The sequence below is a fragment of the Nycticebus coucang genome, chromosome 4 (genome assembly GCF_027406575.1).
Source record: "Nycticebus coucang isolate mNycCou1 chromosome 4, mNycCou1.pri, whole genome shotgun sequence".
Lineage (NCBI taxonomy): Eukaryota > Metazoa > Chordata > Mammalia > Primates > Lorisidae > Nycticebus > Nycticebus coucang.
In genome coordinates, this window is record NC_069783.1 from 85512123 (window position 1) to 85531253 (window position 19131).

At 47.3% G+C, this 19131-nt stretch overlaps 1 protein-coding gene across 1 annotated transcript; it reads right to left on the reverse strand.

Annotated features, from left to right (window-relative positions):
- Positions 1-243: 243 nt before the first annotated feature.
- On the reverse strand, positions 244-18707 carry CD8B (CD8 subunit beta). Its single transcript, XM_053588103.1, has 6 exons — positions 18600-18707; positions 13047-13406; positions 10401-10490; positions 2957-3046; positions 1432-1468; positions 244-871 (listed from the first exon to the last, which is right to left on the reverse strand). The coding sequence occupies exons 1-6, from the start codon at positions 18640-18642 to the stop codon at positions 859-861; spliced, it is 633 nt and encodes a 210-aa protein (XP_053444078.1). The 5' UTR covers positions 18643-18707; the 3' UTR covers positions 244-858.
- Positions 18708-19131: the final 424 nt, after the last annotated feature.

Consider the following 19131-nt stretch of genomic DNA (forward strand, 5'->3'; position numbering starts at 1 on the left):
GGCAGCTTGGGTGGGAGGTTGTCGTCCTCGAGGCACCTGCAGCCTGACTCTGGGTGCCCTGGAGGCTTCCCAGCCTTAATAGGCTTCCCGACATCTACAGTGTGGGCTATAGCATGTTGTGGGGGCAAAATGAGAACTTACAGATTTTATCCTTCTTATTTCTTTTGTACTGAGCATCACTGACTCTGTTGTAGATGAACTTTTGCAATTTTATGTCACAGGAGCCATTTTCATCTTTAACCCAGGACTTTATTTAGGGAACCAAGGCATTTTCATAAAAAGAACAGAAAGTAAGAGAACTGTGCAAGCCATGGGAGAGCAGAAGTGAAAGTTGAGAAATTTCCTAATAGGAAACAAAGTGAATTTCTCAGAGACGATCACGGTTGCTGCGAGCTGGGTAGCCCCTCTCAGGAAGCCTCATTTCTAACCTGGGTCTGGCTTCTCTGTGAGGAAAGTCAGCTTCAGCCTAGCAAGACCAAGCAGGGGCCACCCCAGCACCATTCTGGGACCCAATGTCACTGCCTTACTAAGGCAAAACAACTCAAAGATACCAAAGGTCTCAGCCCAGCCCAGGAGCTGGAAGTGGTATCATGGCAGCATTTCCTCCTTGGTCCTCCAGCATATTCTGTGAAGTACCCTGGGGGCTCTGAGGCCTTCTCTGGAAGATTCCCATGACCCATTACCAAGTTGCTCCCATGGACGTGGCCCACAAGAAGGACTTGCAGCAGTTAAAAGCAGGCAGCTCCAGCAGCCAGTGAAATCTCCACGCTGAATGTGTCCCTTCTCTCATGTTTCCAGATCTTGTTCATTGCTGACCAATGTCTGTTTGTAGCAGGACACCAAAACTGTATTCTCCATTCATTTGTAAAACCTGAAAACAATAGCAAGTTGTGAAACCACTTATCTTCAGGCAAATTATATTGAATTTCCTGTAACAGAGGTCAATGACAAAATAAGGGTGCCAGGCTCTACTCCAGGCAGGCTGGGGCCAAATGTTGTGTGTCAGTAGGTTTTTAGGGCCCATTTTAGTAATTTTTAAAAAATGTACAAGCTAAAAAACACACAACACAAAAACAAACAAACAAAAAAACCTAAAAACACAGCCCCTCCCCCCCAAAAAAACCCCTAGCTTTGAATAGTGTTACTTCCCACAGTACCTCTAAGATAAGTTATTCACAGATGTACATCAAGTGTCCAGAAGACATTGGCCTGCTGGTAAGATGATTTTCTAAGGGGAGTTAGAGGCTGGGAAATATCTACCTTAAATTGCAACTCAAATTTGGACAGCTGATTCAGGAGGCATAGGGACTATTTCATCTACACCTGGATCATGACAGCAAAGCCAGAGGTGGTTTGCAAACATTTTCTTAGCCACAAACCCTTTTGTTCAAATGACATCTTACAGGTAATCGTAAAGACACACATACTTACTGTTTCAAGAAGCGAAGCTGGGCTCGCCTCTGTCGGCCTAGAGAAAAAAGCAACAGCATTGGTCAATGTAGGGTACAGGCCACTGAGATTGGTCAAGATTGGTCAGGAGGGTGACAGGGGCAGTTAACACCTCTATCCACCGTTCTGGTGCCAGCCTCTTCCCTAAACACCTCACACATTTTAGCCCCCTTAACACTATCTGCAAATCTATGAGTTGGATATTACTCCTAATGTCTCCATTTTATATATGGGGAAACTGAGGCACAGAATGAGTGAATTACTGAGTCACATGCCCAAAGTCATGCAGCCAGTAAATGGTATAGCCAGAATTCAAACCCAGTTAATTAACTCCAGGGTCTGTATCCTTAAACATGCCCTCTAGCCCTTCACAGCAGGTCAGAAATGTGAGTCCTGTAGATGGACTCTCAGGCTAGGGTACATGCATTCAGGGCCTGAGCAAGATTTCCCATCCAGACGTAGGAAGGAAACAAAAGCATGTCTGTTTACATTTTTGTTTCATCCTTTATTACCTTTTATTTTTGAAGCACATTTAGTAACATACATAATATATTAAATAAACACAGCTAGCTGCATTTAGCGCTTAAAATTTTTTAATTTTTTACTGATGAGGTTCTTGATCAAAAGAGTTTGGAGACCATAGACCTCAATGGGTTCTTAGAATGGGACACAGATCCCTTTGTGTGTGGCAACTGTGTGCCAAAGTGTGCTCCTGGGCGTATTTCTCTGGGGAGAGGGTCCATAATTGTCATCATATGTGCAAAGGGTCTGTGACCTGCAAAAGTTAAGAGCCACTGATCTAGGCTCAGTGCCTGTGGTTCAAGTGGCTAAGGTGCCAGCCACATACACTGGAGCTAGCAGGTTCAAATACAGCCTGGGCCCACCAAAAACAACAATGACAACTACAACCAAAAAAAAAAAAAAAATACCTGGGCATTGTGGCGGGTGCCTGTAATCCCAGCTACTTGGGAGGCTGAGGCAAGAGAATTGCTTAAGCCAAGTGTTAGAGGTTGCCGTGAGCTGTAACACCACAGCACTCTACCCAGGGAAAAACAAACAAACAAACAAACAAAAAACCTCCACTAGCAGTCTCTTCTGGCGGCTGGGCTTTTGTCTCAACTGCGCATGTGAGTTTCTACCTACTGATACATGCCATGTGCTGGGGACTTTGGGCAGGACTTTTCAAACAGCAGCTCTGGGAGGAAGGGGATGCTTTGCTCCCTGGTGAGGTGGCTGAGGCTCAGAGAGACCAGGGAACATGGCCAAGGACACTAGGTCAGCATGGGGTTTAACCCTAGGTTTATCTGACTCCAGAGACAGGGTGGTCTTGGATTTTGGCCATGAGACTACAGGCCAGAAGTCACCTCTAGACACACCACAGGTTCTCTGGGGGCAAACTGCTGCCAGACCGCCATCTACTCTGCTTCCCTAAAGAAGAAAGTATCCCAGGACATCTCAAACAACAAACGGGGGTGCCAAGAGGGATGGCCCAAGAGGGACTACTCACAGTGCAGGTGGACAGCCACACCCAGGGACACCAGCAGAACCAGGACACCGGCCACCAGTAGGCTGAGGGTGAGAAGGCCACAAGGTGGGCCTGGAAAAGACATATGTGACATGCGTTCAGTGCTAAACATACGAGACATGCAGACAATACCAGGAGGGGAGAAATTATCAGCAAGCCCATCTCCCAGGAAATATTATCGTTTATATTTTTCTGTATTTCCTTCTAGTCTTTTTGGTATGCACTTTAAACATTGTTGAGATCATTTTATGAATAAAATTTCATGTCTCACATCCTATTTATGTTCAAAATAGGTGGACAATGTTCATGATGGTGATGGGATTTTTACTTTTCACTTTAAAAGATTTTATTTGGCCTGGCGCAGTGGCCCACGCCTGTAATCCCGGCACTCTGTGAGGCTGAGGCGGTGGATTGCTTGAGCTCACGAGCTCAAGTCCAGCCTGTGCAAGAGTGAGACCCTGTCTCTACTAAAAATAGAATAACTGAGGCAAGAGGATCACTTGAGCCCAAAAGTTGGAGGTTGCTGTGAGCTATGACGCCATGGCACTCTAACCAGGGTGACAGCTTGTGACTCTGTCTCTCTCTCTTTTTTTTTTTAAAGGCACAGTTTCACTTTGTCACCCTCGGTAGAGTGCCATGGCATCATAGCTCACAGCAACCTCCAGCTCTCGGGCTTAGGCGATTCTTTTGCCTCAGCCTCCTGAGTAGCTGGGACTACAGGCGTTCGCCACAATGCTCGGCTATTTTTTGTTGCAGTTTGGCCGGGGCTGGGTTCGAACCAGCCATCCTTGGTATATGGGGCCGGCACCCTACTCACTGAGCCACAGGTGCCACCCTTGTGACTCTGTCTCAAAAAATAAAATAAAATAGGCCAGGTGCAGTGGCTCACGCCTGTAATCCTAGCACTCTGGGAGGCCAAGGCAGGTCGATTGCCTGAGCTTACAGGTTCAAGATCAACCTGAGCAAGAGTGAGATCCTATCTCTAAAAATAGCCTGGCATTGTAACAGGCACCTGTAGTCCCAGAGGCTGAGGCAAGAGGATTGCTTGAGCCCAAGAGTTTGAAGTGCTTAAGCCCAGGAGTTTGAGGTTGTTGTGAGCTATGATGCCATGGCACTCTGCCGAGGGTGATAAAGTGAGACTCTGTCTCAATAAATAAATAAATAAATAAAATATTTTATCTGAATGTCACAAGAAATAGTTGAATATATTTTCATTGTGAGAGATCTAAATATATCCTTAACATCCTTGTATACGTCACAAAAAAAAACCCCACCATTGATATTTGGTACATTTCTCTTTACATTTTCACATATAAAATTTTTAGAGAGACATACAGTTTAAAATAAATACAGCAAATTACATCCTACACATTCTTTTACAACTGCTTCTTTTTCCTTCACGTAATCATGCCGTCTGTCATTTTTCCAACAGAGTAACATTGGACAGTGTGGATGTACCATGGACTATTTAGCCATCAGTGGGCATTCTGATTGTTTCCTGTGTTTTACTTTTATAAATAACTCTGCAGAGAATATCTGGTGTGTTTCCTTACCAGATGCTTTCCAGAAGCAGATACTGAGAATGCAACTTCAAACCATAGACTTTCTCCATGTAATTTTTTTTTTTTTTTGAGACAGATCTTGCTTTGTCACCCTCGGTAGAGTGTCGTGGCCTCAACCCATGTGCTCAGGCAATCCACCCGGACTTTGTCCATTTTATTTATTTTTTTTGACACAGAGTCTCAAGTTGTCACCCTGGGTAGAGTGCTGTGGTGTCACAGCAACCTCAAACTCTTGAGCTTAAGCAATTCTCTTGCCTCAGCCTCCCAAGTAGCTGGGGCTACAGGCCCCTTCACAATGCCCAACTCTTTTTTGTTGTTGCAGTTGTCATTGTTGTTTTTTAGCTGGTCCTGGGCCAGGTTTGAACCCACCACCCTCAGGGTATGTGGCCGTCGCCTTGCTGACTGAGCTACAGGTGCCGCCCATGTCCATTTTAAACTGTAACAGAAGCTGTCATATACCTTTCAAAAAGGTGGCACTGATTTCCATTCCCACCTGTCAACAGTGCACCCTGTCAGCCCTTGATGTCAGCAGTTTTTTTTAGTTTTTGCCAGTTAAGTGGGGGAAACTGATATTTCACTTCAATTTCCTGATTACTTGTGAGCTTGTATCTATTTTCATGAATTGGCCACTTGTATGACTTTTCTTCCTATTTGTTCCTTTGCCTATTTGCTATTTAATCAGAGTTGATATCATTAATGCCCCAAATACTTCTCTGATACCCTCTGGGCCCCTGTGAATAGCTGAGGAGCAGAGTCAGGGACTCTGGGTGAAAGAGCAAGGTTGCAGATTTGGGCTTGACATTAATAAAACCAGAAAGAGTTTTGGATGTCAGAGAGTGAGATAATTTTTACTAAATACATTATTATGAGCCAGGTGCGGTGGCTCTGGGAGGCTGAAATAAGTGGATTGCTTGAGCTCAGGAGTTTGAAACAAGCCTGAGCAAGATGAGACCCATCTCTACTAAAAATAGAAAAATTAGCTGTGCATTATGGCAGATGCCTGTAGATCAGCTAGTCAGGAGGCTGAGGCAAAAGGATGGCTTGAGCCCAAAAGTTTGAAGTTGGTGTGAGCTATGACACCGTGATATTCTACTGAGGGTGACAAAGTGAGACCTGATCTCAAAAATAAAATACAATTAATTAATTAATACATTATTATATGCCAAGTATAGTACTAACTGTAAACCTTCATCTTGTGAGGAAGGAAGTTATTACCATTATTTTTACCTCTCATTTTACCATCCAGAAAAAAGCAAGATTCAAACAGGTTAAACTATATGCTAAAAGGCAGGACCAGGGTGTGGACACAGGTCCTCCAAGTTCTAAGGCTCTGCCAGTCCCACCTCAACAGCATGGGAGGTATTGGAGGGCATGGAGCTGGCTGCTCCATGGGAGGGAGCCCACTGTCACTAGAAGAGAACAAACCAAGGCTGGAGGACTGTGACGTGGAGGAGACTCCTGCCCTGGGCAGGAGGTTGGAAGAGGGGTCCATCTCCAAGATGAGGAGGGTTTCTGCTGGGCTCCCTCTCACCCTCTTCATGTTCTCCCAATCTGGAAGAACCTCACAAATATGGTGTTGAGTGAAAGAAGCCACGCCTGAAAGACCACATATTGTGTGGCTCCATTTACATGAAATGGCCAGAGGAGGCAAATCTGGGGAGACAGAAAGTAGATCAGCGGCTACAGGGGCTGAGGTCAGAATAGAGACAGGCTGTAAACATGCACAGCGCATCTCACTGAGGCAATGAGACTGTTCTAAAACTAGATTGTGCTGACGGTTGTATAAGTTGGCAAATTTACTAAAAATCATTGAGTTTGAACTCTTAAAACTGGTGAACTTTGTGGTATGCAAATCATACCTCAATCAAGTTTCTTTTTTTTTTTAAAGTAATGGAAGTGGGTGCAGGTCACAGAGATATGCACAGCAGCAGGGCCCTCTCCTTCTGAGGAGGGGCGGGAGTCAGAGAGGCGTCCTGAGATAGGGTCCTGGCTATGACCACTGTGCATGCCAGTGGTGTAGCTACAGGTGCGTGCTGAAGCACAGTGACTCCAGGGAATCACTGTTGCTACTAATTTTACAGTTTTAACCTTGCTACTAATAATGCATGCAAAAGCCTGTTTGGCCGAGGGTTTGGTGGCCAGAACCACAGTGATACCCCCGCCCAGCCTTCCTTAACCTTGCTCCAGCCTCAGGGTCTCCTGAGGTGTGGATCATACTACACTGCTTCTGAGTCAGTGGTTTAGAAATCGTCCCTCAGCACCTACTGGTGGTGTCTCAAGGGACAGTCCTAAGCCACAGGGGCCAGCCCCCTCCCCATGGCAGCACTGGGGGTTTCATTCATGATCTCAGGTTTTGAGGTCTGTGTGGATGTACCACCAATCTGAGTGCCATGTATAGTAGTATCTCCTTTAATCTAATTCTGCAATACTTTTAGCTGGGTAAATGCCCTCATTTTACAGATGAGGAAAGTGAGGTTCAGAGAGGCTGGAACTAGTGTCTTACGGTCTGGGCAGTGGTAGACAGGGACTGAGACCTAGGCCTGGCTGACTTGCCACTGGGCTACCCTGTCCCACGGCCCCTCCCCCAGTGCAACCTCCACCTACTCCCTCCCCGCCCCCACTCCAGTCGGTCACCTTCACACACATTTTAGTTATTCTTAGTCTGCTACTGTTTGAGTTGCGTTTTACCCTGAGATTTTACTAAGGGCTGACGTAAGAAATGGTGCAAGAAGTTTAATGATCTTTTTCTCATCATTTATGAAAATACTACTGAATTCACTATCATTCAGCATTCTGTAAATGAGGACAAACAGACCAGCAGATTTCTCCTAGGATTCAGTGCTGGCATGAAGGTTTATTCCTTTGATAACTAGGCTGTTTATATCACTGGGGTTGGGGTGCCATGTAACCTGAAGTATTATCTTTTCATTCATTTCAGTTTGTTAGCTCCTCCCCAGCAATAGCACACACCCATTTTTCCAGTTTTTGCATGATCCTTTCCTTTTTGAGACAGAGTCTCACTCTGTTGCTCAGGCTAGAGTACCATGGCATCACAGCAACCTCAAACTCCTGGGTCTAAGTGATCCTCCTGCCTCAGTCTCCTTAGTAGCTGGAACACTAGGTGCCCGCATAACACCCAGCTAATTTTTCTATTTTTACTAGAGATGGGATCTTGCTCTTGCTCAGGCTGGTCTTCTTTTTATTTTTTTTTTGAGACAGAGTCTCACTTTGTTATCCTTCGTAGAGTGCTGTAGTGTCATAGGTCACAGCAACCTCAAACTCTTGAGCTCAAAGTGAGTCTTTTGCCTCAGCCTGCCAAGTAGCTGGGACTACAGGTGCCCACCACAATGTCCAGCTATTTTTTTTAGAGACAAGGTCTCACTCTGGAACCTGTGAGCTCAGGCAATCTTACCTCAGCCGCCCTGCATCCTCATCTTAATGGCCCTATTTTATTTGTGTTCTTTTTTTTTTTTAATTGTAGTCTATCTGAAATCCTTTAGGTGAAATCATCAGGCCATACTACTTCAAAATACTTTACAATATAAACAAGGATGCTCTGTCCCACCTTTATGTTCTGTAAGACTACCCTTCTGTATATGGGTTCTGATTTTCTTCCCACTTGCTCTCCTAGATCCTATTAGGTGCCCCTCCTCTGATGCTTTCTGGTACTTGATATATTTAAGACAAAGCAACCCAAGCAGTACAAGGCTGCCCTAGTGGGGCTGCTTGTGGTTAGTTCTACGGGTAGAAGCAGATGGCACTTTCTGTTTGTCACCAGTGACTTTTGGGGGATGAAGTCAGTATTTTTCCAGAAATATATTTGGGCTCGTGGGTTCAAGGGAAGTGTGTGTGCAGGCATGTGTGGCTATGTGTACACACTCCAGCTGAAGTGTCAGGTGCTTATAGCACAGAGAAGGAAATTTGTTCATCCACTAACAATTTACATTTATTAACAAGAACGTACTGTGTGTTAGGTCCTCTGTTAGGCATCAGAACTGGAAAAATGTAAAGTTCTGGTCCTTTGGGTTAGATTTTTTTTGTTTGTTCACTTTATTGAGCTGTAATCTTTTTAAGGTGTGTAGTTTAATGATTTTTAATATATCTGTGGAATTATGCAACCATTACCACAATTTTTACCTTATTTTTTTTAGAGATGGGGTCTCACTATATTGCCCAGGCTTGAGTGTAGTAGTACAACCATAGCTCACTGTAGCCTTGAACTCCCGGGCTCAAGTGATTACCCTACCTCAGCTTCCTGAGTATTTGGGACTACAGGTGTGAGTCACAGTGCTCAGCTAATTTTTTTTAAAACAATTTTGTTGCAGTTTTTGGCCGGGGCTGGGTTTGAACCCATCACCTCCGACATATACTCCTTTGAACCACAGGTGCCGCCCTGCTCAGCTAATTTTTAAAAAATACATTGTAGGGTGGCGCCTGTGGCTCAGTCAGTAAGGCGCCAGCCCCATATACTGAGGGTGGCGGGTTCAAACCCGGCCCCGGCCAAACTGCAACCAAAAATAGCCAGGAGTTGTGGTGGGCGCCTGTAGTCCCAACTACTCGGGAGGCTGAGGCAAGAGAATCGCTTAAGCCCAGGAGTTGGAGGTTGCTGTGAGCTGTGTGAGGCCACGGCACTCTACCGAGGGCCATAAAGTGAGACTCTGTCTCTACAAAAAAAAACACATTGTAATAGTCAGATGTGGCAGGTCCCTGTAGTCCCAGCTACTTGGGAGGTTGAGGCAAGAGGATGGGTTGAGCCCAAGAATTTGAGGTTGCTGTGAGCTATGATACCACCGCACTCTACCGAGGATGACAAAGCAAGACCCTGTCTTAGAAAGAAGAAACTTCACTGGCACCATGGCTCACACCTGTAATCACAGCACCATGGGAGGCTGAGGCAGGAGGATTACTTGAGCTCAGGAGTTTGAGGCTTGTCTGAGTGAGAGTCAGACCCCGACTCATGAAAAAAATTGAAAAACTCAGCTGGGCACTGCGGCAAGCGCCTGTAATCCCAGTGGCTTCAGAGGCTGAGGCAGCAGGATGCCCACAACCTGAGTCTGAGGTTGCAGTGAGCTACGACGCCATTGCACTCTGCTCAGGGCATAGGGTAGAACTCTGTCTTGACCAAAAAAAAAAAAGAAAGAAAGAAAGAAAAAGAAAATTCTTTGTAGAAATGGGGTCTTGATATATTGCTCTGGCTGATCTTAAACTCCTGAGCTCAAGTAATCCTTCCAACCTCTGCCACCCAAAATGCTGAGATTACAGGTGGGAGCCACTGCACCCAGCCTATAATCTAACTTTAGAACATTTTTGTTTCCTCAAAAAGAAACTCTACATCCATTAGGAATCACTTCCCATTCCTTTCCTAACTTCTCAGCCTTAGGCAAACACCAATCTACTTTCTCTGTAGAATGTCATATTCTGAACACTTCATATACATGGAATCATGCAGTAGATGGTCTTTTGCAAATGGCTCCTTTCACTTCATTCTTTATTATGGCCAAATAGTATTTCACTGTAATGGATATATTACATTTTGGTAATCCAGTCTTTAGTTGGTGGACATTGGGTTGTTTCCACTTTTGGCTATTATGAATAATGTTGCTATGAACATTCATGGGCAAGGGTTTGGGTGGACATATGCTTGGTTAAACTTTGTCCAGTGACAACTTCTGGGTCTGTTCCCCCACCGGGCCGTGAGCTGTTGCTGTCATACTGAGCTTCCTTTCTGACTTGAGATCAGGACTAGAAAAACAGGCTATAGAGTCAACACTTGACAAGTACTTGGGGAAGGAAGGAAGGGAGGGAGGGAAGCGGGGGAGGACATCTGCTTTGTTTTTAAGGGTATAGAAAGATGGAGAACTCACGCTGTTGGATCACCGGGTTGGGGGACCGGCACACTTTCTTCTTGGTGGTGGACTTCTTGGTGGGCTGGGCAGTGGTGGGAAGTACATCAACTGCAGAAAGGAAGCAAGATGCTTATCTCAGCCAGGTGAACAGCAGGCGGATTTAGAGACAAAACTTAAAAATGTTTTAAGTTCCATTGCTTTCCATTCTGACTACTGACTGTTCCTTGGGCTGCTATAGAGCTTGAAGGTCACAGAACAGCAGAATTTTTGATCTGCTTTTCCAACTCAGATGTATCTAAGGCTTTGAGATGGGGATCAGCTTGGTAGCCTGCAGCCACACAGATCTGACCAGAGCCCAGCACCCCTAATTAACTCCTGTGTGGCTTGGGGCAAGTCATAGCTCTTTTCTGTTCCTTGGTTTCCCCATATTCTGAAATAGAGATGATGCCCCCTCCTCTTGGGGTTACTGAGAGAATTACAAGGGACAGTGTGCCCAGCACAATGTGCAGTAGGCAGGGCTCCACCTGGCTAAAGACCATAAGCCAAAGCCAGGAGCCTTGGCCAGCCCCTCAGCCCACCTTCCCCACTCCACCTTCCTCCAGTCGGCCCTATGAGAGTGGAGGGTGCCCTTCTTTGCATGTATGATACGGGAAAAGTTTCAAATTTGGGGATTTGTTTACCTTCTCATATAATATCAGCACTAGAAGGACCTTCAGTCTTTTTTTTTGAGACAAAGTTTCACTATGTGCCCTTGGTAGAGTGCCATGGTATCACAGCTCACAGCAACCTCAAACTCTTGGGCTCAAGCAATTCTCTTGCCTCAGTCTCCCAAGTAGCTGGGATTACAGGTGCCTGCCGCAACGCCCAGCTAAGATGTGCTGTGCTTATAAAATGCATATTGAACATTTCGTATTTAAAAGGAATGGAAAATATTTCGGTAATAATTTTTATGTTGATTACATGTTGAAACAGTAATATATAGGATTAAATAAAATATGTTATTTAAATTAATTTTACTTCTGGCTTGGCGCATGTGGCTCAAGCGGCTAAGGAGCCAGCCACATACACCTGAGCTGGTGGGTTCGAATCCAGCCTGGGCTGCCAAACAACAATGATGGCTGCAACCAAAAAAAAAAAATAGCTAGGCGTTGTGGCAGGCGCCTGTGGTCCCAGCTACTTGGGAGGCTGAGGCAAGAGAATCACTTAAGCCCAAGAGTTGGAGGTTGCTGTGAGCTGTGATGCCATGGCAGTCTACCCAGCTTGAGGCTCTGTCTCAAAAAGAAAAAATTAATTTTACTTCTTTTTACTTTAAAAAAATAATATGGTGACTCAGCGCCCGTAGCACAATGGTTATGGCACCAGCCACACACACTGAGGGTGGAGGGTTCAAACCTGGCCTGGGCCAGCTAAACAACAATGACAGCTGCAACCAAAAAATAGCTGGGTGTTGTGGCAGGCACCTGTAGTCCCAGCTACTTGGGAAGCTGAGGCAAGAGAATTGTTTAAGTCCAAGAGTTGGAGGTTGCTGTGAGCTGGGACACCATGGCACCCTACGGAGGGTGACATAGTGAGACTCTGTCTCAAAAAAAAAAAAAAAAATACATGTATATATATGTATGGTTGTTCAAAAATTTAAAGTTACATCTGTGGCTTGAAATAGATGGGCTTGCTGGGTTTAACTCATGAAATTGCAGCTTCTCAGGGCTGAAGGGGGTCATCGACCCATCAGTGGCCCCATGATACAGAAAAGGAAACTGAGCCCTAGGGAGGGGAATGACTGGCCCAAAGGCACATGGCAAGTTTGCAGCAGAGAAGGGCACTAGATCCAGTCTCATTCCCTGTAACACAGGGTGTGGGTTTGAGCTGTAGGCCCCCATAAAGAATGTCATAGCACCTGCCCCTAGAAATGCTGTCACTGAGTATGTCAAGACATTAGAGCCTTCTTTCCCTGTGTGCACACTCTGTGGGGATTTCTGATACCTCCATCAGGCTTGGAGACCCAGCCTCATAGCCCCAGGTACCCCTGATGTGGCCTGAAGGACAGCAATGCCTTGGCCCAATACAGTGAGTGCCTGTCTCATCTCTTTCTATCTCACTTGATTTCCGCCTGAAATGGGAATCATAATATACCTACCTTCCAGGTATATTATGTGAGATATACTATGTTTTAAATATAGTGAGAGCTTTAAGTGAGATAACTATGTTTAAAAATAAAAACTTGTTGGTATTTGGCCTGGGTAGGTCTTTTTTTTTTGTAGAGACAGAGTCTCATTTATGGCCCTCGGTAGTGTGCCGTGGCCTCACACAGCTCACAGCAACCTCCAACTCCTGGGCTTAAGAGATTCTCTTGCCTCAGCCTCCCGAGTAGCTGGGACTACAGGCGCCCGCCACAACGCCCAGCTATTTTTTGGTTGCAGTTTGGCCAGGGCCGGGTTTGAACCCGCCACCCTCAGTATATGGGGCTGGCACTCTATCAACTGAGCTACAGGCGCTGCCTGGCCTGGCTAGGTCTTACCATCAATTTTCTGTTCCCATTACAGCAGTCCTCTTTGTCATGGCTGCAGAGTGTGGCCTGTTGAGAGTGGGGCAGCTCCAGTGCTTGGCACGTGCCTGCCATAGTATAGGTGCTCAATGCACATTGACAACACTGAGCCTGTTTCTTACCCACATTCAGCCGAGTTCCCTTCCCGAAGATCAGCTGGGGGCTCTGGATGACCATGCAGAAGTAGACACCGCTGTCCGCAGGATTCACACTTGTGAGATTGAGAAAGAACCGGGTCCCATCCCGAAACACAGTTAGTTTTTCCTGTTTCACGTCTTCACCATGCACAGTCTTTTTTATGGCATCCCAGAGGGCCAGGAACTCGTGGTGACTGTTACTGCTCAGGGCCTGGCGCTGTCTCAGCCAGTAGATGCGCATATTGCTGGGCAATGTGTTAGTTTCACAAAACAGCACCACTGTTTGGTTGGTCTGCACTGTTATGGGCCCAGGGGTCTGCCGGAGGACTGAGCTGCCGTGGAGAGCTAGGAGAAGCCAGGAGCAGAGACATCAACACATTTCACTGGCCATAGTCAGGGCCTCAGAGTCACACTGAGTCAAGTATCAAAAGGAAAGCAATGGAAGAACCTGCCCAAGTGCAGGGTATTAAATGTAGTCAGTGGCTCCTGGACTCAGCTCACATACCCACCTCCCAGGAGATCTGCAAGGCAGGTGTTTGCTAAGCCCAGCTTTATAAAATGTGTAGGGGAGGAGAGCTGTCATTTGTTGATTGCATACTTACATGCCTGGGCCTTTGCAGAATAAATTATTTCAACTAAGCCTCAGCCTGGCACTGAGACTTTTTTTTTGAGACAGGGTCTCACCATGTCACCCTCGGTAGAGTGCTGTGGCTTCCTCAAACTCTTCCAACCTCAAACTCTTAGGCTTAAGTGATTCTGTTGCCTCAGCCTCCAAAGTAGCTGGGACTACAGGCATCCACCACAATGCCCAGCTATTTTTTTGTTGCAGTTGTCATTGTTGTTTAGCAGGCCCAGGCCAGGCTTTGAACTTGCCAGCCTTGGTGTATTTGGCTGGTGCCCTGCTCACTGAGCTACTAGTGCCAAGCTGAGACTTTTGGTTTTTAATTTATATTTTTTAGAGATGGGTTCTTTATTGCCCTGGAGTGCAGTGGCCTGATCATAACTCAAGTGATCCTTCTAGCTAAGCCTCCTGAGTAGCTAGGAGCTTATATGCAGCTATTACATATAAGCACCACAATGTCCAGCTAACTTAAAAAAATTTTTTTTTTGTAGAGACAGGGTGTTGCTATGTTGCCCAGGCTGGAGTGTACAGTGTAATCATAACACACTATAGCCTTGAGCTACTGGGCTCAAGAAATCCTCTAGCCTCAGCTTCCCAAGGAACTGGAACTATAGTTGCATACCACCACACCGGCTAGATTTCAGATTTTTATCCCCATTACACAGATGAGGAAACTGAGGCATGAAATTACTTGCTCAGAGTCCTACTTACAGGTAGTAAGTGGCTTGGGATTTAAATTCAAGAATTCAATGTCTAAAGCTGAAGCCTTTCAAGCCTTACACCTTGCCCAGCTGCTATTCCATGTACAGATCTTCACGTGGCTCCAAACTGCTGAAGCAGGCCCAGGGCAAGCTGGGAGAGGAGCTTAGAATCATAGGCAAAGCTCATAGCTGTTCTGGTTAGCCTAGAAAACGGACAGCCACCATTGGCTCGGTGCCCATAACACAGTGGTTGCAGTGCCAGCCACATGCACCGAGGGTGGCAGGTTCGAACCCGGCCCTGGCCAGATAAATAACAATGACAACTACAACCAGAAAATAGCTGGGCATTGTGGTGGGCACCTGTGGGCCAGCTACTTGGGAGGCTGAGGCAAGAGAATCTCTTGAGCCCAAGAGTTTGAGGTAGCTGTGAGCTGTGACGCCATGGCCCTTTGCCGAGGGCAACATAGTGAGACTGTCTCAAATTAAAAAAAAGAAAGAAAAAAGAAAAGGGCCAGCCACCATTTCTGGACAGAGATGACAAAAAGCAAAAGGAGCTCAACTCCTGCTAGGAACAAGGATAGCCCATCACTCCCCAGCTCAGCAAATGATCAGTCACTGGATCCCCGTTGCCCAGTGGAGGAACAGTCACCCCAGAAATAGGGCTGGGAGTTTATTTTATTCTCAGAGGAGAAGTACCCGGCAAGCAGGGGCTTATTCATGAAGAACTGAAGCAGGACCCATCAGACCTGGCTGTGAACCCAGCCTCTGCCCCAAGACAGCTATGAGCTCTCAGACTAGTTGGTGAGCCTCCATCGCCTTGTGAAAGGAGGGTGGCTTGGTGCTGGCTTCCTGCCTGCCTCCGAAAGTTAGAAAGAAATGAAATAATGTCCAGGAAAGCAAACTATGAACTATAAAGCACAGGTAACCACTATCTCACATCTCAGGGGTTGTTACTGGCAGAAAATAAAATCCCAGAGGAATCAGAAAGGGTCCATTCACAGCCAAGGCCACGCAGACCCCTTCAAACCCAGTCTGACCGGCTGAGCCTTTCTTTCATTTTGGCGGTGGGGTGGGAAACGTTGCAGACCAGGGCAGAGATCCAGGAGTGGCTAGCGCAGATGACACAGACCTGGGTGGGCAAAGGAACCAGACAGGGTGTGCCTGTGCCCAAGAGGAGCTGGCTCACTGGGTGCCCCATGTTCGCGTTCTTGCCTGTATCTGTGACTCAGGCTCCATGGTCACACAGTGGGCTCCTCTATCTGTGATGAAGTGAACTTTGGCCTCTTGATTCCACTCTCGGACCATTCTGAGCTTCGCCTGAATTAAGAATTGAAGACCACCTGGGCCTTCCCCTCCCCCCAGACACCCCACCGCCTATTCAGGGAGATGTTTCATTGTTTTGGGTCACTGATCTCTTGGGGGAGTTAATAAGAATTGATGTAACATCAATATTTGTGGAGCTGTGCATGGCGTGGCACATATGATTTCTCATTTAATTCTCATCAAATTTCGGGGAGAGATACTGTTTTATACCCACTTTATACATCCGCAAACAGAGGCTCAGGAAGGTTATACTGTTTTATACCCACTTATACATCAGCAAACAGAGGCTCACGTCAACCCCTGAGATGTGAGACGGTGGTTATATTCAGGGTGACACAGCCTTTATGTCAGTGTTTTTCAACCAGTTTTATCTCATGGCACACTTGAACCTAGAGTTAAACTTCTGTGGGGCGGCGCCTGTGGCTCAGTCGGTAGGGGGCCGGCCCCATATACCGAGGGTGGCGGGTTCAAACCCGGCCCCGGCCAAACTGCAACCAAAAAATAGCCGGGCGTTGTGGCGGCCGCCTGTAGTCCCAGCTACTTGGGAGGCTGAGGCAAGAGAATCGCTTAAGCCCAGGAGTTGGAGGTTGCTGTGAGCTGTGTGAGGCCACGGCACTCTACCGAGGGCCATAAAGTGAGACTCTGTCTCTACAAAAAAAATAAAAAATAAAAAATAAAAAATAAAAAAAAAAACTTCTGTGGCAAACTTAAATTATGTTGACTAAAAAAAAAGTTTAAAAAAAGAATATACTTACTGTGCTTTGAACTTCTTTCAAAAATAATTTAATTAATGTTCTTTAAAAATGTTCATAGCACACCAGTTGAAAATCACTGTCTTATGTGGCAGATCCAGTTTCAAACCCGCTGGACCCTGAGCTTTGAGCCACTGAAATGAGCACACCAGTGCTTTTCTCCTGGAGCGGGTTATGTGCTCATGAGCACGCAGGGAGGCTGCAAATACACAGATGCCCCAGGCTCTTCCAAGAAAGCCCAGAAATGATTTCTGAAAGCTGCAGTTCTCAACCTCTGGCCTGTTAGGAACAGGGCTGCACAGCAGGAGGTAAACAACAGGAGAGCAAGTGAAACTATATCTGTCCTTGTCTCCCATCACCCTTAGTTGGGACCATCTTCAGGTGTCCTCAAACTTTTTAAACAAGGGGCCAGTTCACTGTCCCTCAGACCGTTGGAAGGCCGGACTATAGTTAAAAAAAGAAAACTATGAACAAATTCCTATGCACACGGCACATATCTTATTTTGAAGTAAAAAAACAAAACGGGGGCGGCGCCTGTGGCTCAGTGAGTAGGGCGCCGGCCCCATATGCCGAGGGTGGCGGGTTCAAACCCAGCCCCGGCCAAACTGCAACAAAAAAATAGCCGGGCGTTGTGGTGGGCGCCTGTAGTCCCAGCTGCTCGGGAGGCTGAGGCAAGAGAATCGCTTAAGCCCAGGAGTTAGAGGTTGCTGTGAGCCATGTGACGCCACAGCACTCTACCCAAGGGCGGTACAGTGAGACTCTGTCTCTACGAAAAAAAAAACAAAAAACAAAACGGGAACAAATACAATCACACCGCCTCATGGGGCCCGCAGGCTGTAATTTGAGGACCCCTGATCTAGTTGAAGAAACACAAGCTGAGGGCTCCCACTGATTCTGCATTATGGTGAGCTATATAATTATTTCATTATATATTACAATGTAATAATAATAGAAATAAAGTGCACAATAAATGTAACACACCTGAGTCATCCCAAACTCGATTCCTCACCTCCCTGCCTAGTCTGTGGAAAACTTGTCTTCCATGAAACTGGTCCTTGGTGCCAAAAAGCATGGGGGCAGCTGCTTGAAAGGAAAGGGCTGGGCTGTGCGCCATTTCCCACTGCGGGCTGAGGCATACCCTGCTCTCTCCCTTGGGCGCACCTGCTTGTCAGCTCTGGGGACTGATTATCTGGCTGTGGCTAAGTCCCTGCTATGTGCCAGACATAGGGCCAGGCTTCACTACCCTTACGGTCTCATTTGATCCTGTCAGTGGCCCAGAAATTCGGTTCTCACCTGATGTTTCTAGAATGATTGACAATAACTTTAGTACCTTTGAATGGCCTGGACCTGTTTTTTCTTATGATGTGGTTGAGCTCAGGCCAGAGCTGGGGGTCTTGTCAGTCCCTGTCACCCCCTCGTAGGCTGACCAGCTTTGGGTTTGGGGGACATGACAGAAAATCAGCCTCCAGATTGTGGGCAGTATGGGGTATGGGAGCTTCTTCCAAAAGGCAGTCTGGCGGGACTTAGTCAGAGGAACAACCTAGACCCCTGCCTACCTTCCAACTCCAACAGTCTAACCTCCACGTAGCTACTTACAGAAGCCACCCTACACATGACACCCAACACAGGGAACACAGGGAACACCCAGGGGGTGCCCAGCCATAGCTCCCAGAACTGGCAACAGCCTAGTGTACGGCAGATTGCACTACAAACACTTCTCCGGAAGTAATAAAAATGTGTCTACAGGACCCTCAGCCTGGGCCAGGAGAGGGGCACCAAGGCCAGAGTAGCAGTACCTTCCTGGGGGCACATGCTTGTGGGGGCTCCCGGACAAGGACGCGTTTCCTTTCTTCCTGGACCTCCTCTCTCTCCTTGCCCTGCCTCCCCTTCTCCTAGGTCCAGGCTTTTGGGGGAAGGTGGCCTCAGACTGAGGGAGGTAGCCTCAGTCCTGGGGTCCGCGGATCCCTTGGGTAATAAGCTCCGGGAGGATGTTCTTTTCCACCCTCAGGCACCGTGTCTGCCAAGTAGCTCCCGGGTGCCCGGCAGCCCGGCTCTGGCTCCGCATCTTGTGCGGATAGCCCAGGCTGACCTCAGGCCAGACCCTGGTCCCACCCAGCACCCTCGAGCTTCCCCGCCTCACCTGCTAGCTGCGCGGCCAGCAGGAGCCAGAGCCGCCGCTGCATCTCGACGCCGCTCCGGGACAGCAGGGCCCTGCGGGGCTGGCGGAGACGGTCAGGGCAGGGGTGGGCGGGGCGCTCCCGGTGAGCCGACGCGGCGGTAGGAGGGCGGTGCCCGCGCTGCAGGGGGGCAGGAATCAGAGCGGGACATCGCAGAACCCCCGCCCCCAGCCTCTCAGCGTTGCAAAGGACTGGGGCTGCGGTTCCAGAGAGCCCTCTGGGATCCTCTGCTTTCCCGAACGCAGGCGACACCGCTGACTTGCTCCGGGCAGTTGCACGTGTGTCATCCCCTGGGTGGCGCTCAGGACAGGGTGGTGACCCATGTGACAGTTGAGACAAGAGAGGTTCAGAGCAGTCAGAATGCAGAGTACATGGTGGTGCTGGACCCTAACTCGGGTCACTCCTTGTCTTTTTATTTATTTATTTTATTTATTTTTTTATTTTTTTGAGACATAGTTTCACTTTGTCCCCCTCCGTAGTGTGCTGTAGCATCAC